Here is a 27366-nt window from a genome sequence, read left to right as displayed (position 1 = left end):
CGAATGTACAACTCAATCCATAATGCACTGCGAGAGTCGCCAGGCGAAAATGAATTGCCGCACATCGCCAGAAGATAGCGCTCGCAGCGTATTCATCCATTTTATACAGCACTTGTCCACAGCGTAAAGCATAATATAATACAGGTAAAAATTATTTGTGAACTGATTATTAAACTGTTTAATTAGGTTTTACACATCATTTCCATGACAGAGTTAAAGATCTTTTCATCTTACTATTGGAGCTGCCAGTTTCAAATGATTATTAAACAGCAAGCAAAAAACTATACAAAATCGGCAGTCCTTCTGCACTCAGTGTCTGAATTCACTTACATGTTTTCATTTAATCCTTCAAGTGAACTGTATTAGTAGCCTAATTTAGGAGATAGTGAATGATATTTGTCTCATGAAGTGATGATATGACTTTCAGAAGACTTGAATATATTGTACATGTATCAAATGTACTGTTGTTGTGGGGCTTTTGGATGCTTATTGATAACTGAAACAGGTGACAGTACTGGTACTTTATTAAAAAATTATCCCTTTTGTACTCTACAAAAGAAAGTCAGTCACTCAGGCTTTGAATAATGAGAGTAGGAGTAAACGATGACAGAATAAAAATTTAGCATGAACTTTTCCTTTAATTATCTTTAACCTTCAGTTTTGCTCTTAGCTTCGAGCTTGTGTGTCAGACAGAACAGAACTCCAAAGCAACAGAAAGACAGACAGCTGAGCCGTCAGAATATGATCATCATCACTGACACATTTGATGCTTGTGACTATGATGGTTATTCACACAGACTGTGTTTGTCTTGCCTGAGCTAATTTCAGCCTGACCTTCGTCACCACCATCTGAAACCAAGATGCTAGTCTGAATACACACTTTCTCCATGTCAATGATGTAGAATAAGAATAAACGTATAGTGAAATTGATAAGAGGTACATCTGGCTGTCAGACAGCATAAGCAAAGCATCATATCATCATGAATCAACAAAAAGAGCAAGAACAACAACAACCATATATGGTAGTCAGCTTTTTGCAAAAAAAAAAAAAAAAACCCTGTGATCTCTGCAATTCATCTCATGTAATTATTTTCTAACCATCCTGAAACATTCATCCACTAATGTATAGATATCTAGGCCCTGTGAGTATTATTGGTTGCTATTAATAACAACAATTATTCATTATGCATTACATTTCATATCAGGTACCAAAATTTGCATCTCACCATTGTAATTGTTTGATACCACTTACCAAAGATTTCTCCATTCTTGGCGTATTCTGTCACAAGGTACAGCATATTCTTGGTCTCCATGACCTGCGTGAGGATGAAAAGAAGAATGCATTACAGGAAAAATCCTCTGACACTACAATAGATGGCCAGCATAGATTCCAAAATATACATGAATCACAAAGCGAGTGCAAATAGTGGGTTGAGTGATAAAATGACTGCTACATTCAACTGAAATCTGAAGTATCCCATTGAGCTCACAGTATTATAATGAAACACACATGAATCCGAGTGGGATGCTGGTTTACTCGTAAGCTCGATTCACAGTGCAGTGTCAGAGCCAGCAATGTGTGGGAGGACTCCAGAATTAGCCAAAGAAAACAAAAAGATGAATAGACCTAAATGTAGTGTAGAGAAGCGGCATGTTATAATTCAGAAACATTCACAGAGTCCCACATAAACACTACTGTCGGCCATTTATACAGTCTGTTGGTTTGGGCCCTTATCTGGGCTCAACTTGTAGGGGTTTTTCTGCTCTTGCCATTTAAAGGCATTACAGGGTTGACTAAATAAAATCAGCAACTAGGCCAGAATATGAATCATCTTTTAAACTCCTAAACTAATTCTCCTTTCCAGAAACATGTTTTGATGGAAGCTGTGATCTCAGAGCTGTTCAGAACACATTGATCACAAAGCACTTTTTATCCAAATCAGCTGCCAAATAAGCAAATAACTGGAAATAACTCAAATTATCTCATGTGAATAGTTGATTCTACACTAGTTGGCTGTCTGTTACATTACACCAAGGGATGTGTCACGCTGTTGCCAATGATAACTGACAACAAAATAGGACTATCAATCAGTAGGAAATTACATAACACGCCTATTCAAGTACACTGAAAATAATTTGGCATAGAAACAATTCCTAGTAGATTTTTGGTAAACAATGGCAAAAAACACTTTGAATTAAACATGAAATTTTTATGTAGAAATATTATTTTCTTGGAAAACATACTCCAATAATTGTTTTTATTTAAAACCTACAAAATGTTTAAAGTTTGTGTGTGTTGGACAAAGTTAATTTTAATAGTAATGTATAACAGTATTGTGTTACTCCATACTAATTGCATTGCATTACTTAGTAAATTTTTATGGAATGTGATGCACTGTAACTTTTGCATTACTGTTTCTCACCTGGGATAGGTTAACTCATTTATTTTTTTAATAAAAAGTTATATTTTTGGCCCTTTCACACCAAAAGTGAAATGAATAATCCTCAGGCTAAAGAAAGTGCCTCTGCACCTCACTCCCATCTTCTCTTAATACGCAGTGTAAGTGAATAAATTGGACAACTCAAGAAGTAACTTGTTGGAAGATATTTTGTTGTAAATTTAAATTGATTACGTAACTCGCATTACCCCCAGAACTGTTTGCATGTTTGTACAGTGGGTATAGAAAAGAATCACCCCCTTTAAAATCAACACATTTTGTTGCTTTGCCATTTTTGTTTTATCCAGTTGTATTTCTCAGTGCAACTTATAACATCCAAGTGAAAGATATAACACCAATATGTCAGATAAAAAATAAAAACAAGTATCACCGAGTTGGAAAAACATCACCCCTCTCCTAAAAATTACTTGTAAACTCAATCAGTTGTAGCTAATCACCTTGTCAACGGCACACAAAGACATTTGACTTTCATCTGTGACCATCTGTGGTCATTTTGATCAGCTCAGCATGACAAGAGCTGTTCTGGATCATTTCAGTCCTTGGTAGTGCAACAGAAGCAAACAATCAACTATGGATGGCAAGGCACTGTCGAAAGATCTCAGGGATAAAGTTGTGGACAGGCACAAGTCAGGAGGTGGATACATTTATTTTTTAAAAGGCTTTATCAATACCTATAAGCACAGTGAAGTCTGTTATCAAGTGGAAGGTGTTAAGTACAACTAGACCCTCCCTGGATCAGGACGTCGCTCCAAACTGGATGAAAGAGCAGGAAGAAACTGGTCAGAGAGGTGAGTAAGAAGCCTTGCAGCAATTGTGAAGCCGCTGCAGGAGTTTATGACAAAAGAGTGGTGCATGTGACAAAAATATCACAAATTCTCCACAAATGTGACTTGTATGGGAGGATTGCAAGAAAAGCGCCACTCCTCAAGAAAGGCCACATGCAGTCATGACTGAATTTTGCCAAAACGCAACAGAAAGATTCTGAGGCAGATGAGACTAAAATTTTATTATTTGGACTCCAAACGATATGTCTGGCAGAAATCCAATACAGCTCACCATCCAAATAACAGCATATATATATATATATATTATATATATATATATATATATATATATATATATATATATATATATATATATATATATATATATACATAAAAATGTTTTTATTAACTGTATATTGTGTTTTTATATTAATATATTCAGGCTTCATAATTTTTTTTATTGTTATTACAATGTGTTTGACATGCATGTGTGCTACATATTTACATATGTGATCACATCTGAAATGACCAATGAAAAAGCTCACACGTAATGCTGATGACGTATGACGTGTGACTAGAGGCAGATCATCACCACAGTAAATATGGACCATTTGCTGCTGCATTACGTGTACATGAGGGTGCGTGTGCAGAGCAGCTGCTTGGTGTTAGGACCCTGAGCCGTAGCAGATGGGGCAGAGGGAAACCGGGGGTTAGAGATGATATGGCAGGGCCTGCAGAGCTGCCCTCTGTTTATGAAGCCTGAAAGGAAATGACTAATTGACCCATGCCGTTTAAATGGAGTAACCATTGGAAATAATGATGCACTATGATTACACGGCAAGGGCTTGGACCGGTGCCGCTATGTTGTATAATAAGGAAGCGCTATTCCCATTCCCAAAAACCAAAGTGACCTAAAGTCTTGACTCTTACATAATGCTGCAGTGAAGTCACACTGGGGGAGAAGTTATCTCATCTTCTTAGTGTTTGTGTGACTTTGACTCCAAAGTGTGAATGATCTCTATTTTAAAAAATAGGCTTTTTCCAGCTTTACAATCTATGATAAATAAAGACGACTCTGAGACACCTTAACGAGTCGTTATATTTTCAAATCTTTTGCCTATTACCGGTATACATCACTGGAAACATTTGCGTAATCCCCTCCTGCTTGCGAAATGCAAACAGAGTTTGACCTGCCCACAAACACTTCCGCTAGTAGTGTGTTTACATGATGTTGAGTTCAAGTACACCACAGAAATACAATTCGAACCTATTGTTGTGTGCATGTCATTTTATCAAGGACTGCTTCTTTAATCTTGGCTTTTATCCTTGTTGGCTTCTTCTTAATTTGGACTAACAAGGTCTCCGAACCACAACCTGTAAGTACGATTGATACGTTATGGCTACGTTTTCAACGGAGTGCTCAAAACATCAGTTTTTTTTGCTATGTTATGTAGGCTTATACCAATTGCAGCACCATTATTGTTTTAAGTGTTCACAGTTTAGCAGCTAAACTTTAGCTGTGGGCACATTTCGCTTGCATACTGTAAGTGTTTTTATATTTTATGTCATTATAAAAATGGATTGGCACACTATATTCTTGTATTATATACATGTGCTTTGTCAATGGTAGTGCTGGCTAACTGGTTCGAGGAGACCTCTCTGTGCCAATCACAACAGGCTTGGCCAGCTGACCAATCAGAGCAGAGCAGGCTTATGAAAGGGAGGGGTTTGCTCCGAACTTGCTTGTAACAAATAATTTCCTTCTCATTGGCAAATGACTCTAATATTAAATGTATATCCTGAAAAAAAAAAAAAAAATGTCTGACCTTAGATGCATTTAAACCTGTTGTAGGGTACTCCAACACAATATTAGGACACTTTAAAATACCACTTGACCTGCTCTTTAAAAAAGTAAATTCAAAATCATCAGTTATTGTACCAGCCACAACAGGCTCTAGATTGTCTGTTATCAGCCCAGAAATTCTACATCGATAGATCCCTCATAAAACCTTACAATTTTTTTAATAGGTTTCTTTTTAATAATTCATTATTATTATTTTATTTTTACATTTGTCATTTAGATAAACTTAAAAACGAAAAGCACCACAAGCAATTAATCATATTAAAGTCAACAGTACCAGCAGGAAATGGCTTTTACCTGGTACAGTTTAATGATGTGTGGATGGTCCAGCATTTTCATGATCTGTACTTCACGATAGATCTTCTCCAGGTTCACAGCATCCAGCTGGGTCTTGTCGATGATCTTTATAGCCACCTGTTGAACGAAGAGCACAGAAACACACTTTCATTGGCACAGAACTTAATGCCTCGAGCTACTCAGTGAAATTCATTAGTCTTGTTGCTGTCTGCCGTGCAAGTCGATCCAGGCTTCACAAGCCTACGCGGGGTTCAAAGGCAGAAGACCTGAGCAAAGCTAATACACACCTGAGCGTCTGGTTAACGGCTTAACTACTGAAGTAGGCTAATGATCCGAATTATTTTAGCATTTTCCCACAGGCTTCTCATCATTTGCCAGACAATTGGAAGAACAGGAGTAATTTACCATTTCATAACCACTCATAATTCAATCACCCTTATGACTGTATAATAATAATAATGTTCAGGTATGTACACAGAAGCAAAAAAAAAAAACGATTGCAGAGTTCAAGACTCTGACCTATGTTTTATATCATTACAGTGTTATAAAACATTTTATGTTATGATGATTTGTGACACTGTGGTGCTTCAGCTTGCTTCCTACTTTTAGTATGAGGAATCTTCATAGTAGAACAGAAATAAAAAAATAAATAAAATTAAATTAAAAAAATTAAAAAACATCTAAAAAAAAAATATATATATATATCAGTCAAACTTGACCACAAATATGCCAAAGAAAGGATTTTTTCCTGCTAGCCAGGTCGTATTGGATTTTTACCCTCCAAACATGTTCACCAGTCCTACCACAATTTATATATATTTTCCAACATTGTTGCATTACAAAACATTTAAATGAATGTTCTGAAAAATAAACTGGCGGGCCCAGTGAAAATTTTGGTAAAGCCTGCAAAAATCCAAACCTAGTATAAAATACCTACTGTAGTACAATACCTAGTGTATTATATAAATATATATTAAATGTAAATATATAAAGTAAATATGAAATAAAATATATACAAAATTACTCACAAAGACTTAAAAGGGTGATTAAAAAATATATATAAATACTGATTGGTTTATGCTGTACATTTTTTTTTCATGCAATTTCAACAAAACATCATCTATGTTTGCCAGGGTAGCATCTTGGTGACATCAAAGTAGCAGAATTTAGCAGAATTTGCAAAACAAACCTTTTTTTTTTTTTTTTTTACATAAATCCAAATGTTTAGATTTGAAAGGCATATAAACATGATCATTTGCATGATCAACGCAAGACAAAATGTACTTGACAAGTGACAGTTCTGTCCAGTGGCCTGAAACTCTCACACTGACCCCAGGCCATTCTTGTTGTTGACCCCTGAAAACCATAACCATAACTGACTGAAAACATTAGAGCATCTCTATGAATCAGCCGTAATATGTGAATGTGGTTAGTCATTCTCACTGGCAGCAACAGTGATCCAACTGTCCATTGAAACCATGAACAATAAAAGCAATGCACAAATCAGAAGACACATGATATCAGATTATGTGTATTCTGAAGAAAGCTCAGAGGAAGTGTGGAGAAATCACATAACACAAGAGACTCGAGGGAAGCTGATACAGTGTCGTCTCCTCAGAAGTGAAGCATCCTCAAGGCAGCCATTGCAGATATGCATCAACTGTGTACAACATAATCCTGTTAAATATCATAATTCCCTCACATACTGCTCCAATAAACTCTACATCTGCAGACAGTCTGAAAACCGCAGAAGCTCTCTGACCAAAGTATAAATTACAGCTCGCACCTTCTGTAAAACACCCTGAACCAAAACTTTACTACAAAGCGACATGATCACAGTGGCACAATGTCGACAGAGGTCATCACATTGGATTTGAAAAAATCATTAATTGCAGACCACACTTACAAAGCACAAACATTTTAGAGATAAGTGTAACCAGAATAATGTGAAATTATAATTTTTTTCATAATATGACATGTTCTGTAACTGCGGTAACTGTGTGTCATGCAAACAGTGTTCAGCAGGGTTTCTTTGCAAGGAATGTGAGACAAACATCAGCTTGTTTTTAGTGACGAGACGACATCCATTATCACAAAATCACCCTTTGCTTATGCAACCACTGCACAAATGCACAACAGCATGGCCCACATTTAAAGGGCACTAAACGAGCATCATTTCTTGCCATTGTACACAGCCTTTGTCTTTCTCTGACAACTAGTTTTGGACACCTTGCACTTTTTGAATACTCTGCATATTTCCATCGAGGCGTTAGGCTGCTGGATGTGTGTTTATCAGTGCATGCAAAGCTGCACAAAGGCTTCAGCTAAATGTAGTCAACATACTTCGGACCAGGGTTTGAAATAAAAATAAAATGTAACAGAAAGTGACAAAAATGCCTCACATATGAAACATATTTATTTTTATCTTAGGTTACGAACATAAAACACTTTAATAGTTTAAATACATCTTGAAAGCAAATTATCAACCAAAAAAATATTAGAAAAAACATGCCTTAGACCATGGTCAGAAACGAACTAAAATTCAACCGTAGCAACAAAAATGCCTTTGATATTATAAGTTAATTTTTATGTTAATAGTATTTTAAATCGTCCCATCTAGATATGGGCTTGATGATAATTGTATTCACTGATTTTAATTTAACATTTAAGTAATATATATTTTAACAAAATGGTTAAAAACATAACATAAAAAAAGTGATAAAACGTTCCTTAAAATCAAATCCAGCTGCCTCATAAAAAAATGTGACTGCTTCAAAAAACAAGTTGTTTATTAGACAAAGATAAGTTTTCACATAACTAGTATCAACAATAGTATACAAAGCTGTGTGAGTAATACTGTAACTTGTATCTCGTAGTTCTCCGTGCAGTGCACAGGGGTTAGTTAGAGGACTCTGCAGCTGATATCTGCTCAACTCACCTCTGTCTTGGTTATACGATGTCTTGCCAGTTTTACAACAGCGAAATTGCCCTTTCCAAGAGTCCGCTCGATATCGTAGAAGCCCACTCGGACGGGACCCCTGAGCACTGGCTTTTGGTGACAGTCAGCCATGACCATGCTGTTAATGAAACACTAGGGTTTGTGGCGAGAAGATAGAGACCTGCCACTTGAGCCTCAAGATAACACGTCTAGCAGAAGCTAAACCGTGTCGAAATGCCAGCGTGCCGGCCCCAGTGTGCTCGCCGGCGGTCCGCTCCAGTCTCACCAGAAGAGCGTTTGGGAGCGCGCCGATGTGTCACGCTACCTCCTCCAATACAATAGAGCTCTAATATTTCAGCTGTGTTTGCGAGACTACACGAGTTGACTTTCAGGAGGCATCATGTTCTCTGGTTGACGTGCATTGACGTCAGAGCCTGTGGGGGTATTTGTACAAGGGGCGGGGCTTCGAAGCGCTTCCACACTTCAGTGCCAATTCGTTTCCAAGACGACCAGACCCACCTCTTACGTCAACGACCGGAGCGTCGCGCGCTGGCTACGAAACCCGACATCGACTTTGATAGTCTCTCGTGCGCTTCAGTCGAGGAATGAGAACCGAGGGCACCGTGCTCGGTGTTTGAAGGCTTTACGCTGTGGTTTTCCGGCTTTAGCGACTCTTATGTATATCTTAAGTCTGGGGTTTTCAATCTTTTAGATTCCACGGAGACTCTTAATAGTTTTCTGCGTAAAGACACCACTTAAACTGTACTGATCTGTTAGATGCATTGGTATATTTTACTTATTTACATTGTATTTATTATTTAAATCGTGTTTATATATATATATATATATATATATATATATGTATATATATATATATATATATATATATATATATATATATATATATATATATGTATGTATATATATATATATATATATATATGTATATATATATATATATATGTATATATATATACACACACACACACACACACATAAACATTTCCATTAAACCAGTTTGCTGCCTCCTGGAGGTCCCCGGACCCTTATTAACTGCCTTAAGTAATATAACATTTTGACATTTAGGGCACCAAGTCAAATGTTTGCAACCCAACCCTGTAGACATCAAAGCAGGCGTGGCACATATTTGCTCAATTACATAATCACAATCATATAAAGCAGCATTTTGTCACAAACATGAAATGTCTGAATAATCAACTTGAGCGCGAGCTGTACTGGAGAGTAGCTACTGAACTGTTTAATAAACAAGTCATTCATATTAAGAGTATGTAAGCGTAGAAACGCATTACAGACAGACAGTGCATGTCTTGTATTGGAAAATGTAATTTAAACACCTCCGTGACACAAGTGCAACAAAAATGTCCTCAAAAGCTGCACGTAATTCAGTTTTAGATGAACTATCAAATGGCGACACTTCACGGTCACATGATGTACTGCAGTCACTCAGGCCTTATAAATACTTTGTTTTTATTAAATCTTTTACAAAGAACAGCACTGCATTGAATACATTAACAAACAAACATAATAATAATAATAATAAATAAATAAAACAATAACTGACTCCTCAACAAGTAGGAAAAAACCGTACATAGTTCTTAAGAAACTTGTTGTTCTTACTGTTATCAATGAGTTTAAGAGATTTTACAATAAGGGAAATCTCAGCAATAAAGACATCAAATCTAGGCAAAGCATGGAGAAATTTGTGTTTGTGAATAAAAAATGTACAATGCAACACAAAGAAATTAACAACATTATCAATAGCATAGTCTCTCCCAGAAAAATAGAGAAATATATCCATCAATGAAAATTTTAAATCATAATTGATAAAGTGAGAAAGATAACAACCCAAGCTCTACCAAAGAGACTTAACCTGATTACAGTTGTAGAATAAATGAAGCAAAGTTTCTTCCTCAACTTTGCAAACTACACACAGGTCAGAGAGATCAACAAAAGAGGCAATTTGTGAGTTGGTTGGGTAAACATTATGAAGAATCTTAAAGTGTACCTCTCTAATTTTATTGGACATGCAATATTTCTCTGGGAGTAACCACGCCTTCTTCCAGTGAATACTGTCAAAAAAATTATTCCAAAAAAATTTACATCGAGGGGATGTGTAAACTGTATAATGTAACAATAACTTTATAAGTTTACTATTACATTTTTTATCAATAAGGCTAACTCAATCCAATAAAAGTTTGGGCATAATTGTTTTTCTCTCATTGAAGAAAAGATGTGTTTTAAATAAATGCACATAACTTGGAGACAAAGCTTTGATGACAGAATTGAAAGTTCTAGCAGGCAGAGGAAAATTATACAAAGCCATAAATTCTTCATATTCCAGTATACTGTCATCATTTTTAAATAAATCCAAAACAAAAACAATACCTCTATCATACCACTTGATTTGTTTCGGATTAAAATGTTCAAATTATTCCACAGAATTTCAGAATTGGAGAGAGAAATCGGTAATTTAGAAGGGGTGAAATTACATTTTAAAAGAAACTCTAAACCGCCTAATCTATGGAATATGGCATTGGGGATATAGTACCAAATTGAACCATTACCGCAAAGACATTTTTTTAACCAACTTATTCTAAAAGAGTTGAGAGGCCTTATAAACACTTCACTGCTCTTACAGTTCTGATGACGTCAGGGAATTTATCTGAATAATAATGCATTTACAAAAAATAACGTTCGAATATTTGCAATAAATTGAGAGTGACGCAGTTGATAAAAAGGGTACAAAATGGTTTGGAAACCGAGTCATCTGAACCCGATGTGAAGTTATAGCTAAACATGCAGCAGTGACATTTGATGATATGGAAAAGGTAGAGATCTATTCTTAGCATTCATAACAAAAGCATCTGAATAAGATTTCCAAAAAAGTTTATTTTTTTAATCTAATACAATAAAATTAAATAATTCATTAGGGTTAGGTCAGACCATTCCCACGACTTTTCCGGTCAAAAAGATTTTACATAAACTGCACTCAACTTCTTACCAAGTATAACTAACGAGAAAAATTTATATTCACTATAAAACTATACAATCTTCCTTTCCAAGCCTGTTTTTTAAATTACCTAAGATTTCCAGGTTTTCCAGGTGTGTGGGAACAATGTTGATTAAACACAAACATTTGACAAATATATTATTATTATTATTATTATTAGGACAAACAATATATCAATCCAATCAATCCAAATACAGCAAAAAAAACCTCATTATTTATCTTTTTGCTCATAATTTGATTCCTAATATCAAAATACATATTTAATATGTTACAATAATGTTTTATATATACAAATCCTTTCATTCAGTTTTTACACAAAAGAGCTTACGAAGCAACTAGACGGTCTTCAGAAACAAGGGAACAGCAGTAGGTATCCTTCAGAGAGGCCATTCTCAGAGACACAGAAGGATGTTGTTGAGATGGGCTGAGAGGTCAGCGCACTGTTTTGTGAATTTCCAAGTGGAAGGTCCTGTTCCAGGACGCCAGCTTCCACAGAGGAAGCTCTCACAAGCCAATGACACCTTTATGCTTCTTTGTATAGTCAGTTATGGGAACCTATACACCCCTGCATTAGACCCCCAATGACTTCCCCACCAGGTGCACATCAAAGAGAAGACATACAGACATGGTGGAAGAGCTAGACACACTAGTGACGGAGACTTGACCAATCAGTATACACTGTATAGTCTTTTAGTATCCATGGATGTCATTGTCCACCCATCCAGCCTCTACTGCCGAGGACCCCTGGCAGCTCTTGTAGATGTCATTCGTGACAAAACCGCACTGCGTGGGCCGGCTCTGGTCACTGACTCTTTGCAGACGTCATACTGTTAATTTCAGAGCTCATGTACTCCAGATGAGCTCCAGACTGGTTGAATTTGTCGATGCGTTCATAATCCTTCTGACATTTTGGAGCTACAGGACGCACCCACTGTCCTGGCACAGCATAGATTTCATTCTGTTCTTTTCTCCTGCAAAGACACAGTTAGGGAGTATATTATATAGCAGGGTGACAAAATAGTTCATAGAAAATGACAAACGAAGAAATGATAAAAATGTTAACAGTCCTTTACATACTGTACCTCCTTGACATGACTCTGAAGCAGAACACCCCCGACACAACCAATATCAACAGCAGCATTACAGGCAGTGAGGATTTAGTACATATTAGTGTCATCTGAAATAGAAACTAAGAGAAAGTCCATCATTATATAACAAAATTATATCCAGAAAATTATATATATATATATATATATATATATATATATATATATATATATATATATATATATATAAAATATTATATTGACCATTCAGTTTTTATCCTGTCATTGTGCACTGTAATGGTCAGCAGGCGCTTTGGCAACAGAGGCAAGTTATCAGTACCTAAAAACAAGAATCACTGTGAATGATAAATAAGCATTTAGTGTTTGGTCTTGATGAATGACCTACTATGGATTTCGAGCCTGACTACTGTAAGCTAAAGTAAAATTCCACTTCCACCACTAGAGGTCACCATAAGCATTACTATCTTTTTAAAGTAATAATTCACCTCAATATTAAAAATTCTGTCCTTTTATTATGTCCTCATTTACACATCCTCCTGTCCTTTTAAACCTATAGAATTGTTTTTACTCAAATACTTTGTTACTGCTTTTCCGTGTGATTAAATGTGAACAGGGGAGTAAATTATTCATTTATTTTTTGAGTTATTTTAGAATTTATATACTATTATATTACATATTAATATATTGAATGATCTTTTATTTTAATATATTCAGTTGTAATTTTTTTTAGTTTCAGCAATTTTGTTACATGCTTTTGTTTTCTATTGATTTTTATTTTAACATTTCTATTTAGCTTTAATTTTGTCTTATAGTAGTAATTTTAGTATTTCAGCTTGCACTTATTTATCTCAATTTACCAAGGAAGCATTTAAATTTTTTGATCTAATATTTATTTGATGATGATAACACTGGTAAATGATCAGACAATTTTGGGAACTATCTCTTTAATCTTCAAGTTATGTTGGATATAATTTAGTTTAATCTGAAATTTAAGGTACTATCAATAAATAAATAAAAACCTAAAGGTAGTAAAAGGAAGTACAGTAAAGTAAAACCAAATATTATTAGAAACCATTATTGTGTCAGAAAAAAAGCCAGAAATGCACCAGAGAAAAGTTCAGGAATTGTTTACCTGTGAGTGTTGTGATATTTCCTGCTGGAGTTGGGACAGGATGCTTCTCTAAACACATACAGGAGGCAGCAGAGTTTACTTTTGAAGTCCTCTTACATAATATGTTAACACTAAAGATGCTTGTCTCAGATTTGTTGCCTGTTAAATATCTTAATGTGACAGCTAACATTAACATAAGCAAAAGCCTACCATCTGAGTACTTGCAGATGAAATTATTCTTGGAATTGCAGTTGTCGTCAGTCCACTTGAACAGGTTGTGCTCCTTCTGGCCAGAAGAAGATGAAGGCCTGTAGAATAATGCCACACACTGTTCAAGGCCACATGAGGGCTCTGTCACCAGCCAGTTCCTGGAAAATCACAGACTCAATGAAAATTCTATATCAGATTACAATTCTGCTTTCAATTAAAGGAACAGTTCACCAAAAAATGTAAATTCTGTCATCATTTACTTACTTTATTTCCTAAAAATCTTATTTTATACGCTATTATATTATTTCTTAGTAATTTTTTTTATCTTCAATTAGCTTTTATTTTTACACTGTCAGTTTTCATTTTAATTTTAGTTGAAGTTTTAGTAATTTAGTTATGTGCTTTTGAAAATTTTCAAATATTTCTATTCTATATCACATTTTAGTATTTTGCTTTCACTCAAAAGAATAGATCACCAAAAATTACAATTCTGTCATCATTTACTCACCATTATGATTCAGAAGACTTAAAATATAGAATACATTAAAAGAACACAGAATTATATTTATATACTATTATAGTGTTTATTTTTTATTTTCAAATAGCTTTGATTTTTACATGTAGAGTTTTAATTTTAATTTTGTTATGTGCTTTTGTAATTTTTTAAAAGATTTCTATATAGCTTTAATTTTTTTCCTCCATTTTATTAATTTTAATACTACAACTTAAATCTATTTTTTTCAGTTATTTGCCAATAATTTAATATGTATATTTTTTATTATATAATATGTATATTTTATTTTATTTTATTAAAGCTTTATTGCAATTACTAAAAACTATTAAATAGTAAGGAGTTTTGGTTTTAATTACAATAACAAATACAACAGGCCTTATAGTGAAGAAAAGAATTCACAGGGATGACATAAACTTTATATATATATATATATATATATATATATATATATATATATATATATAATATATATAATATCTCGTGGCCACGACATATTATCACGTTCCCACGAGTTAATATTTTGTGGCCAAGACAAAACTAAACCGAACAAGTCACTTTACGGGCACCGTGGAAACCAACTTAGTTTTCGCTCAGGCTCCAGAAAGTTTGCTCGAGTCTCTGAAAGTGTCTGCTAGCACTGTTTTTGTGCTCCCACTCACGTGTGAATTTTAAGTGTTCCGAAATATATAATATATATATTATTTTTCTACAACGCATGTTTTTTGTTAGGTATTTTTAAATAAACAATCTAATAATAACTTAGCTAACACATTTTTAAAAGATTACACAGATGTATTTATGTGCGTCTTTTTTACGTCTCTTTGGAAAACCTCTTTTTTTACCTCTCTTTGGAGGTTTAGCATCACTCACATCACTCCTATGTAGTGAATGGGTGCCGTCAGAATGAGAGAACTAACAGCTGATAAAAGCATCACAGTTGTCCACAAGTATAATCCATGACTCCAATTCATCAATGAATGTCTTGTGAAGTGAAAAGCTGCTTGTGTGTAAAACAAATTGATCATTAAGGTGTTTTAACATCAGACTATTGATTCTGGACAAAGTTTAGAGTCCATAATCCATAATAATGTTTAATCTGGTGAAAAAGTCCATCCTGTTGTCCTCTTACATCAAAATTTACCAAAAACCTACCAAATATTTGATTATAACTGTTTTGGAAGAGTGCTTGATCTACAGGCTACTATTCTCTCCTGATTCAGAGTTGACGACACTTTCACTTGATAGCAATATCACGATTTTAGCTGGAAGCAACGGTTTGAAGTGAAAGAGAAAAAGTCTTAATGATTTGTTTATTACAAACATGCATCTTTTTGCTTCACAATACGTTAATTGATGAACTGGAGTCATGGAGTACATGTGGATTAATGTGATGTTTTTATTAACTGTTTGAAATCTCATTTTGACGGCACCCATTCACTGCAGAGGATCCACTGGTGAGCAAGTGATGCAACGCTTCATTTTTCCAAATCTGTTCTGACGAAGAAACAAACTCATCCACGTTTTGTATGGCCTGAGGGTGAATACATTTTTTTCAGCAAAATTGTATTTTTGGATAACTTTTCCTTATCTTTAAGTTGTTAAATTGCCAAATTGTTGTTTTATTTTTATTTTGTAGTGCTTAGATTTTTTTATGTTAAATGTTTTGCAGGATATAAGTGATAAGTAACTATGTGCATCAAGTTTTAGCGATGTTTTGTGCTTAACACATTACTAAACATCAATCACTGTGCAATCATGCGGTTTCTACAGTTCATATAAAATCTGTTCAGAGACATGAGTGCAGAGGGACCAATTTTGTTTGGCTCACTAGTAAACAGAGGAAATACGATTATATTTTATGAAGTTGACTGGTCTGTGCAAGTCAAAGGAGCTCAGTCACTGCTGTTAACCCTGCCAGCTCACAGTCAGCCACACACTATCCTCAGGAATAGGAAGCCAGTCAGGAAAGGAAGCACACAGTTTTTCAACAGTCTGCTTCCTCTTCATCTTTGTGTTTTTTTTTTTTTTGGACCTTTTTCATTTCCAGACATTTCCCCCTTTACCAGACAAAAAAAAAAAAAATTCATTAAACAACTTAAACTGGGAATAAAAACATAAATAAAAACTTTTCTGATGTGCATGACAGTTACAAGAGGCCTACTTAGTTAAATTTTCGGTAGAGACAACCTCCTACAGTGTTACTGTGTAATCATATGTAGTGAAATCTTTGTAGTGTATTATGAACAGATCCTGCAGATGTCATGGGGTTTTGGAGAAATAAGGGTGAGGCCATCAGGCCAGTGGCATTGCATGTGTAGTTTGTTTGTACTGATGTCTGGCAGGCTGCTCAGACTCATTGCCCCTCCTAACTGAATGTAGTCTGTCATGTCCCTTTTATTAGACTCAAGTCCCTTCTTTTGAGGACCACTGACTTCTGAATGTGTGCTTGACGTTAGTATTGAAACCTTTTGAAAAACAGCACGATTGTGAGTGTTTTTGCTGTGTTCTGTTTACATCATTAGGTGTTTACATTATTTACATTATTCTATTATTTGATCTATTACGTTAATATTGCAGAATTCGCATTATACAGCAGCATGTCTCCAAGCAACACACATTAGTGACATTTCGTTCCTAGATAAAACTTTTAATTATTTGTTTGAGTGAATGATTCTTACTCATTACCAGAGGCTGATACTGCTCTCACTATTTCTGTCATATAAAGATATTAGAGAAATAGAAAGTATAGTATTATTCCAGAATAAGCGTTTTTGAATGAATGATTGAATGCCTCATTCATAAAGACTTGCCGTAACAGTGCAACCTGTATGTCAGCACTCCTAAAACCATTCCGACTCGGGGACAGGAACTAGCTGTTGTATGTACCTGCATAAAATGACTATTTTCAGAGAATGCCTTCCTGGCATTTTAGGTTGTGCTTATTTCAAATAATCTACAGTAACATGCAGCTTGTACAGTTTGTTTAGGTGTGTTCAGTTTGTGTGGATGCTGCAGCTTGCATATTTATTGCACATGCATATAGAATGGACATTAAAGTTTATCTCACTGAATGCTATGAATTTACTATTACATGGATGCATGAAAGTATAATATTGCAGCAGCCAGATATGAGTACTTAAAAAGTACAAGCTGACTCTTGTAATTACTAAGAGAGGAGTTTGAGAAGACGCAAGATCCACTGCCACTGCTTTCAGTGACATCATAGACAGATATTGAACGGATTGAACTACTGTATTTGTAAAATAATAGCAATAAACAAGATAATAGATTTGGTCAGGGAAGTGCCATTTCATTTTTGACGGGAATGAACACTAGACTAGACATTCAGGCTACTGTTGTTGTATTAAGATGTCATTGCTAATTCACTGGCAATAATTTTGGTGATGCAATTTGTAATGTATTGAACCAGCAGGTGGTAGTATTGTACTAGTACTGTTCTACTATTGTCCTACTATTTGTTTTGAAGAGCCTCAACGTTCCTTTGCTTTGTTCACTTGTAATGCTGTCACAGTTGTCATCCTTTCAAACGCTTTCTACTTTCTCGTTTTCTTGTTACTGTGTCTACGGTTTGATTAATACAGGTATCCTTCAGTTAAAGGATGAAATCAGAATCTGAAGTTGTTGTAGATTCTTATGTTGCCTTGTGCATTTATGAATTGTTGTTTATAAATTAACTGTACCCACTGTAGTCAAATTGTTTTTATCTGACTGTGCAAGTGGCTTGACTTCTTGAAAAAGTATGATTCACATACATCACTATGCATTTTACAACCTCTCCAAATCAGATTTAGTGATCTCTGAAGTCACATGAATTCATCTAAACTGAGAATAAGATTAAATAACACATGGAGTTGTTTAGTCCAGTGGACAAGAACAGAAAATCATCAAGGTGTGACGCATCCAAGCATAATATCTGAAATATGTTCTCACACCAAGGGGCTTTTTGGCACAAAAAAAAAGTGTACGTGCCTCATTTAAAGTTCTTTGTCAGATTTCAGCATCCCTCAGACAAAACTGACTCTTTAGCCTTTAGCAGGGGGGTCTTGATCTATAGCTCTCAGAAGACAATAGATGATGCTTGCATGCGAGCTACGAACAAAGGCTTTTTTTTTGGTGTTCTGTGTTTTGTGGCACATTATCACATTTCTCGTATTTATAATGTTTTATTCCTAGTAGATTATGCAAACATTTTATGTTTTAAATGATTTATACACAACATACTCTTAATTTACGTTCTAAGATTGTGACATTGAATACTGTTACAGAAAAATATCTGTTCTCAGACAAAATAGACAGCAAGAATTCTGGACCGTTTTTACTGTTGGGTCAAACAGACAACAAAACATCTGAGAGTTTAAAGATATGGGTTTTCATGTAATTTACAACAATATGACAAAAATATCAGTGTTAAACGTGCAATAATTTGAGTAAATATTGCTCATTTTCATTTACTCTCATTGAAACAAACCATACAACTAACACAATTTCAAATAATAGCCAACATGATACCTGGTGTGCTATCCAAGACTTTATTTCAATAAACATATTTAATTAATGCATTTCACATTATATACATACAAATTGCAGATGTCAATGTACAGCTTGCAGATTACACATAATAAATCATAAACCTGATTCCAATTGCACTTTACATTTAAAAAATGATGGTAAAATGCTTTCAAGAATGATGCTAACTATTAACATATACGTACATGTTTTCTACGTCTTTGTAGTCATAATCATATATTTATCAGTCTTCATTTATAGTGACTTATGTAGCATCTCATCACCTTTCTCAAATTGTGTTGCTGGGAGTTAAACAGGTATGGTTTACTGTTTCTTTACACTGATATCTACTGCTTTTTTTCTCTTAAATGTTAATAAATAACACAGTGCATTCTAAATAATTACATTCATTTTAATTATAACAGTTGCATAAATTAAGGTTGTGTTGTTGGATGATTAATCAGTCTGTGTTTTTTTTTAGTTGCGTTTTGCTGTTGCTCTATAGCAGGAATGATGCTGTGTCTCTGCTTCTGTGCACTGGCTCTCATCCTGCAATGGTTCAATCTGCCTATAAATGTAAATGTTTTAATTATGATTATAAAAAATGATAAATATGTATTTTTAAAAACAATTTTTTTTTTTGTATAGTACGTTATTGAATTTTCGTTTGGGACAAGTTTAGATTGTAGATGAGGTACCCAGTTCCTCTTGTCCATTCAGCATGTCCTCCATCATTCAGTCCGTCATTATCACAGGATACATTGATTCAGCCAGCTCTTCACAGGGCATCACCAGTTACTCCACAGACCTCTACTATCTCCACTGCATATTTCACCAATGGCAATATGAAAAAAAAAAAGGCTTGACCTGATTAGTATTCTTCATGCAGGTCATCAGTGTCAGTGGCCACTAGAGACAACAATGGTACTTTCATTGACACGCTCAGCATGGGAGTCTTCAATGTAAGTTTGATTTTGTCTTAAATTCTTTACTCTGAAATAAAAATATGTACCATTTTATTGCTGTTTTTTATTATTTCTGTATCAGAGCACAGATTTTAATAGCAAATTTGAGGTTCCGCTTACTGAATTAGAACTGCGCACTAAAGTCTGTGTTGAAGTTAAAGCTGCCAATCTCAGTGGAAAGTAAGAACACTGCAGTTTTTCTGCAATGGTATCTAGAAACTTTACTTCAATCAACATATAGCTTGTTTTGCTTAGTTCTCTTTAAATGGTGTTAGAATGCCAAAATTTAAAATTGTATAGGGTTAAAAAATGGTAAAGAATTATATGATTTTCCATTAGAATACGATTTTAATCACCTTTTTGCCTAGGCAATTAGAAAATACAAAATGAACAATTAACAAGGTCATAAAAGAAGCATAATTGTAAAAATAGTCATGTGTATTATAAAGACAATGTGTTGTTTGTGTCACGGCCGGGATCCAATGAAGCACGGAGATAGAACCAAGTGCAGGTATGTCTTTTATTAAAGGGCAAATCCAAAGGGTTAAACAATCCAGGCAGGGTCAAAACCGGTAAATCCAAACATAACAAAACACGAAGGCAAGGCAAGGCAAGGCAAGGCAAGATGACGGACATGAATAACATTAAACAAGGACTCCGTCACTAAGACTCAGACAGACCAGGTATAAATACACAAAAGGATGATGGGGAAACAGGAGACAGGTGGGGAACAATCAATTAACTAAACAAGGAGGAAGGTGACCAAATAAGGAGACAGGAAGTGATAAATGATAAACACTGTGGGAACTGAGGACACCTAGTGGAAACCCAGGGAACACAACCCAGACACTGTGACAGTACCCCCTTTCTAAGGAGCGGCTCCCAGACGCTCCAAGACAGACACAAAACAGAGACCAGGAGGGAGGCGGACAGGTGGAGGCTCAGGGGGAGGGACGGAGGGCCAGACTAACCGAAAGGAACAGGGACCGACATAAACACAAAAACAAAAGGAGAGAAAAAAAAAAACAAAAAAAAACAACAACATGAAGCCCCCCAGGGCGGAGCAGAAGACCACCACACCCTTGTGGTCAAGGCCAGAGTCCTCCGGGGCGGAGCGGAAGACCACCACAACCGTGTAGTCAGGGCAAACGCCCCCCAGGGCGGAACGGAAGACCACCACGTCCGTGTGGTCAAGGCCAGAGTCCTCCAGGGTGGAGCAGATGACCACCACGCCCCTGTGGTCGATGCCGGAGTCCAACAGGGCGGAGCAGCAGACCACCCAGTGACTTGACTTAACTCTGAAAGTTCAACGGTGACTGGCCCTGACTCTGGAGAGGTCACTGGCGCCTGACTCGACTCTGGAGAGTTCACTGGCCCCTGACTCGCCTCTGGAGGGTCAACTGGAACCTGACTCGACTCTGGACTGCCTGTGGAGACTTGAGACGCCTCGGCTTCGGGCACCGCCTCTGGAACGGACTCGGGCACCGCCTCGGTCACGGCCTCAGGAGCGGCCTCGGGCACCGCATCGGGAGCGGCCTCGGGCACCGCATCGGGAGCGGCCTCCACCTCGGCATCGGGCACCGCCTCGGCCTCCGGAACGGCATCGGGCACCGCCTCGGCATCGGGCACCGCCTCGGCCTCCGGAACGGCATCGGGCACCGCCTCGGCCTCCGGAACAGCATCGGCCTCCGGAACAGCATCGGGCCCCGCCTCGGCCTCCGGAACAGCATCGGGCCCCGCCTCGGCCTCCGGAACAGCATCGGGCACCGCCTCGGCATCGGGCACCGCCTCGGCCTCCGGAACAGCATCGGGCACCGCCTCGGCCTCCGGAACAGCATCGGGCACCGCCTCGGCCTCCGGAACAGCATCGGGCACCGCCTCGGCCTCCGGAACAGCATCGGGCACCGCCTCGGGAACGTCCTCTGGGCTTTGAGGAACGGTAGACGCCTGTCTCCTCCTCCTCCGCCCTCTATTTTGGCGAGTCGGTGACACCTTGTCTGGAGACTCAGGCGTTGAGTCGGCCATCTTGTGCTGTGGCGCTGGGCTGGCGGCCATCTTGTGCTGTGGCGCTGGGCTGGCGGCCATCTTGTGCTGTGGCGCTGGGCTGGCGGCCATCTTGTGCTGTGGCGCTGGGCTGGCGGCCATCTTGTGCTGTGGCTCTGGGCTGGCGGCCATCTTGTGCTGTGGCTCTGGGCTGGAGGCCATCTTGTGCTGTGGCTCTGGGCTGGAGGCCATCTTGTGCTGTGGCTCTGGGCTGGCGGCCATCTTGTGCTGTGGCTCTGGGCTGGCGGCCATCTTGTGCTGTGGCTCTGGGCTGGCGGCCATCTTGTGCTGCGGCTCTGGCTCAGCAGCCATGACGTCAACCGTCTTGGGAATCTCTAGGATCTTGGACAGCGTAGCGAAATAGTCCAAGAATGAGTCAGCGGCCCTCTTGGGCGTTGGCGCTGAGCTGGCGGCCATCTTGCACCGTGGCGCTGGACTCGTGATCGCCTTGGGTTGTGGTGCTGTGTTGGCGTCCATCCTGCCTCGTGGCGCTGGACTAGCGGCCATCATGGGCAGTGACGCCACTGTGACGGACGTGCGCTTCCTCTCTCCTCTCCGTCCGCCATGGTGAGACGGTGGCTCTAATCCATCCCACACGAGCCCCGGGTCGAAGGGCGGTCCTGGTTGAGAGCGGTGCTGAGTATCCTCTCGACCACTCCCTCCTCGGCGACCTCCTCTGGTTCCCCGGAAAACCACCAGGCGAGTTCCTTCAAATCCACTCCTCTCCCGCACTGTGGCTGGGGAGGAGACATAAGCCGACATACCGCTGGCTCTTGTAGTGACGGAGTCCTTCTGTCACGGCCGGGATCCAATGAAGCACGGAGATAGAACCAAGTGCAGGTATGTCTTTTATTAAAGGGCAAATCCAAAGGGTTAAACAATCCAGGCAGGGTCAAAACCGGTAAATCCAAACATAACAAAACACGAAGGCAAGGCAAGGCAAGGCAAGGCAAGGCAAGGCAAGGCAAGGCAAGGCAAGGCAAGGCAAGGCAAGGCAAGGCAAGGCAAGGCAAGGCAAGGCAAGGCAAGGCAAGGCAAGGCAAGGCAAGGCGACGGACATGAATAACATTTAACATTAAACAAGGACTCCGTCACTAAGACTCAGACAGACCAGGTATAAATACACAAAAGGATGATGGGGAAACAGGAGACAGGTGGGGAACAATCAATTAACTAAACAAGGAGGAAGGTGACCAAATAAGGAGACAGGAAGTGATAAATGATAAACACTGTGGGAACTGAGGACACCTAGTGGAAACCCAGGGAACACAACCCAGACACTGTGACAGTTTGTTTCTATATTAAATAATTGACTTTTAGTTTGACTGTACCAAAAGCAAAGTAAATTATTCAAATAATATCTGGAAAGTTTTCTGCCAGCTATTAGGTGAATATGAATTTAGTATAAAAATAATATTTTAATTAAGATTTATTTGTAAGAGAGCTTTTTTAATGTTTTGTGTTAAAAATGATTGCATTTAATAAACATGTTAACTTTGACAGCCCTAAAAAGCAAATTATGTAAAAAAAAGTTTTCTATTATAGATTCAAGTAGTTTGTGACATAGTTTTCATATCAGTTTTGTATAAAATTGTATTCATTTTCTATGGACCTGTTTGAAAACCTCTGTATGAGCCAATGATTTGCTGTTAATATGACATCACAATTGTTTAGATGTGATTTATTTAGAAAGAACGTTTATTCATATACTGTGGTTGAGACAATAATCACTGGACAACATATATTCATTTAAAAAAATGTACAAATTGAACCTGTCTTTATTTACATGTTTATGAAACAGTATACCCACACATAACACAGAATATCTATCACAGCAAACGGAAGAAAGGTTTTCTGTTGTCTTTCAATTCAATGGATTTCGCTGTACTTTACATAAGGATCTTTCTGAAAACTGTACAAACAACAACATTGTTCTACAAAAGTGACAGGTCACAATGTGCAATCCAAAAAAAAAGCTGTTATTTACAGTACATCACAGTTGTATTTCTGATAGGAATGGAGGTGTGTTGTTCAATTTAGAGTGTGAACGATGTCTTGTAATAAGGCTGTTAGTCTAGTTGAGAAATCCTCCTGTATGGACTCTATGTTTGTCTGATGGAAACCAGCTGATTCACCATGACTCTGGTTTTCTTGCAGGGCGGTCATCTGTTGGTCTAAGTTGGAAATAAACTGTTGATTCCGAGCTGAGGAATTCTGGCAGAACTGTTCCACTTTTGAAGCCATCACATCCCTTGGAGGCTGTGCCGAGGCCAGATGGCCTGCCAAAGCTATCTTGAGTGCCGCGACCTGACCTTGTACCTCTAAACTGAAGGTACACACTTCCTGTCCCAGCCTGGCCGTAACTTCCTCCCAAAGATCCTTTCCACTACTGTCTCGTTCCTCCTCTACAGCCTCAAATGCTTTTGTTTTAAAGTCCTCAAAGGCTGCTGTCCTTTTCTGGTGGCTTACCTCCAAAGCTAGCGTTATCCTCTGCACTGCCTCCTGGTAGAGTGTGGCTTCCTCTGGGTTCAGGTCCTGGAGGTTCAGATTGAGATTCTCACAGAGGTCCTGAGTGTTGGATTGGAGAGCCGTCTGGAGCTGCTTAGTGAAGGGGGACAGGAACTCCTTGACATTGGCCATAGTGTGTTTCGGGTGGCTGGGGTAAGGAGAGAGTCTCTGCCTCAGTTCAGCAAGCTCCTGCTTGAGACGAGCCCTCAGCCGCTCAGACTCCATACTCAGTTTGCGACTCAGTTCAGCTGCCATGGGGTTATTAGAGTCTTGGGAGTAAAGGTCACTGCTCACAACATGGTTCTTCCACACACCACTACAAAATAGGATCAGGGGTCAGTGATTTGGACAATGACTTGGATGTGGACAAGAATGTCCATGATAAAGAGAAGGAAAAAATCTAACTAGCTATCCAAAATGTACTTTTTGTATTCTTGTTGGTTCATATGGTTTAAGAAACTCTTATACAATAAAAAAAGTAAAAACTAATAACATTTTCCATACACCTTGAAAACATTTAAGTGTACCTCTTCTCATTATTTTCATAAACATTTTTAAATGTATTTTTCAAGGTAAAAAGTTTTTTTTTATTTATTATTATTATTATTTTTATCAATTCATTAATATCTTTACTCTATTGGTTGGTTGCACCACATGGCGTTACAAAAGTTTTACAAATATTAATTGTTAAAGGATTTTTTTTTTTTTACGAAATAATAATACAATATTATAACTAATAATAAAGTCTTCCATTCGAGAATTTAATTATTTTTTTATGAGCCATTTTCTTCATTATGATATCACTACAGATGTATTGCAAATTGACATTTTCACTTCATGTCCCTCAAAAAATATCAAAATACATTTTAATTAAGAAATCTCAGAAGAGGTGTATTCAAGACATGGTACTTTATGTATGAATACAACTTTTAATGCATGAAAATAGACAAAATAAATAAGCATTATGCCATTGTACTGTACTGTCAATTCTTCTAATATGAGAGTGAACTTACTTTAAGTCTTTTGCAAAAAATTTCTTGTCAATGGCCTGATTGTCTCTCTGTAAACTCCATGTGTCTCGACTGATCTCATCATTGAGTGGAAATGCTGAAAGGGAGTATGGTTGCATTAGATAAAAAAAAAAGACAGAGAAAGAAAAAAATTAAATAAGGAATGTAAAAATCTCCATTTTAGAGGGAATGGAAATTGATAATATACAAAACTGAAGAGGCAACAAACCTGTTGTAGCAGCTAAAGCCAAAGCCAATGCAACAAACTGCACATTCATATTTTTGTAGTGTTGCAGGTTATTCTAAAACAAAGAAAGAAAGAAAGAAAGAAACAAGATTCATGTAATTAGATTCATTTATTTAAATGTTATTGACTGCCAATATATAAAAAAAAAGCATTCAAATATCATGAATCAATTAGTCTATACAAGTAGATATTTGGCCCTTACCTGTTGATGTGAAGATGACAATTTCTTCTCGGGGTCCACATTTAAAGCAGTCCCTTATCAGAGGTTGTCCTGTTCGTCATCTGTGTCAACACAAACCACGTAGAGGGGCAGTCTGATAACGATAGGCGCAAGGACCTAGAGATATTTTGCAAAGTGACCTCTTCAAAGCTGCTCTCTTCCAACAACACAGATTCAGAGTAGCCCCAGTGATGTCACATCAAGGCCAATATTGACGCAATTCCAATTAATGAGAGGTCATTGTTATTGGAATGTTTACTACTAACCGGAGGTGTTTGGCTCTTATAGTGAAAAGGTTTGAGTACATATAACATTTACGACATGGGCTTCACGATGCTCTGTCCTGCAGGGCTTATGTTGGATATGAACTTAACTGCATGAAATTTGGCTTAGTTTTATCAGTCATGTTGAGTCCTACTTAGCTTTCCCACAACAATGACACAGAAATAAGTCACAGAGAATGAACCCACCAGGCCTGTGCTTGCTGCAATATCTGCCATAGTTTTAGTTACCAAACATACTGTTTGTCCAGGGTAGTGTGTTGTGTAAATCTAAAGCATTACGTCATTGTAATTTGTTCCATTTATTTTGCTGTCCAGGCAATAACACGTTTATCTCCAATCATATAGTTATACAATCGTTCAATTATGGTGACTATGTGAGCATCACTTTTACCTTTTCCTAAATATTATCAGTGTATCACTGGTTTAATTTCTGAAGAAAAAAAAAAAGGTTGGCTGTTAAGTCATATATATCTTATCACTGACCCAAAAAACGAATGGAAACTAAACAGACTGTATGCACTTCAGCAGAACTGGATCAATCCCACTACATTCATTCACAAATGTAACATCCTTTGGCCTAGGAAATACTAATTCAGGTATGTGACACACACTTAAAATGTATTAAAAATTCTTAATCGCTGCCAAACGTTAATATTCATTTTGCAGGGTTTGTTTCAGGTAAATATTGATATTCTTCTTCTTCTTCCTACTACTGAGTGAGAACCAGCTCTAAAGGATTCTGTACCTGATTCAAACATCATCTGAAAGCTGAATGAATAAACTTTTCATTGATGTATGAATAGGACAATATTTGACCGAGATACAACTATTTGAAAATCTGAAATCTGAGGGTGTAAAAAATCAAAATATTGAGAAAATTGCCTTTAAAGTTGTCCAAATGAAGTTCTTAGCCATGCATATTTTTTAATGTATTTATATCTTCATGGAACATGATCTTTGCTCAATATCCTAATGATTTTTGGCATAAAAGCAAAATCAACTATTCTGATCCATACAATGTATTTTTGGCTATTGCTACAAATAAACCCCAACGACTTAAGACTTAGGATGTAGTCCAGGGTCACATTTACAAATGCGTCACTAGTGAGATCTTTAAATACGGAAACAGTTGTTATCTAGGAGGAGACTGCAGGATAACTCTCCATGAACTGAGTTTAACTTTGCAATAACAAATTGTGCAACAAGTTGTTTTGTGGGAATGGATATCAATTTATAAGTAGGCTAACTATAACATATATTATCAGTTTTATCAGATAAGTTATAACTTCAGCAGTAAAGCTACCTTGTCA

The 27366-nt window shown here is 37.3% G+C and overlaps 2 protein-coding genes across 2 annotated transcripts in view; both read right to left on the bottom strand.

Moving 5' to 3' along the window:
* LOC132122770 (serine/threonine-protein kinase SIK2-like) overlaps positions 1 to 8730 on the bottom strand; it is a 37097-nt gene extending 28367 nt beyond the window's left edge. Inside the window, exons 1-3 of the mRNA XM_059533162.1 lie at positions 8320 to 8730; positions 5382 to 5498; positions 1253 to 1316 (exon numbers count right to left, since the gene is read on the bottom strand). Of these exons, the coding sequence (XP_059389145.1) occupies positions 1253 to 1316; positions 5382 to 5498; positions 8320 to 8457 (319 nt within the window). The 5' untranslated portion in view covers positions 8458 to 8730. The remainder of the gene's footprint in view (positions 1 to 1252; positions 1317 to 5381; positions 5499 to 8319) is intronic.
* A 14722-nt stretch (positions 8731 to 23452) lies between these two features.
* On the bottom strand, positions 23453 to 25830 carry LOC132123246 (apolipoprotein A-IV-like). The gene is made up of 4 exons (XM_059533816.1): positions 25755 to 25830; positions 25535 to 25607; positions 25309 to 25402; positions 23453 to 24611 (listed from the first exon to the last, which is right to left on the bottom strand). Exons 2-4 carry the CDS (start codon positions 25581 to 25583, stop codon positions 23819 to 23821), a joined length of 936 nt encoding a protein of 311 aa, XP_059389799.1. The 5' UTR covers positions 25584 to 25607; positions 25755 to 25830; the 3' UTR covers positions 23453 to 23818.
* Between the last annotated feature and the right edge of the window lie 1536 nt (positions 25831 to 27366).

Source organism: Carassius carassius, chromosome 41 (genome assembly GCF_963082965.1).
Source record: "Carassius carassius chromosome 41, fCarCar2.1, whole genome shotgun sequence".
NCBI lineage: Eukaryota > Metazoa > Chordata > Actinopteri > Cypriniformes > Cyprinidae > Carassius > Carassius carassius.
Note: the sequence above shows the minus strand (reverse complement) of the source record. Positions and strands in the feature narration are given on the sequence as shown.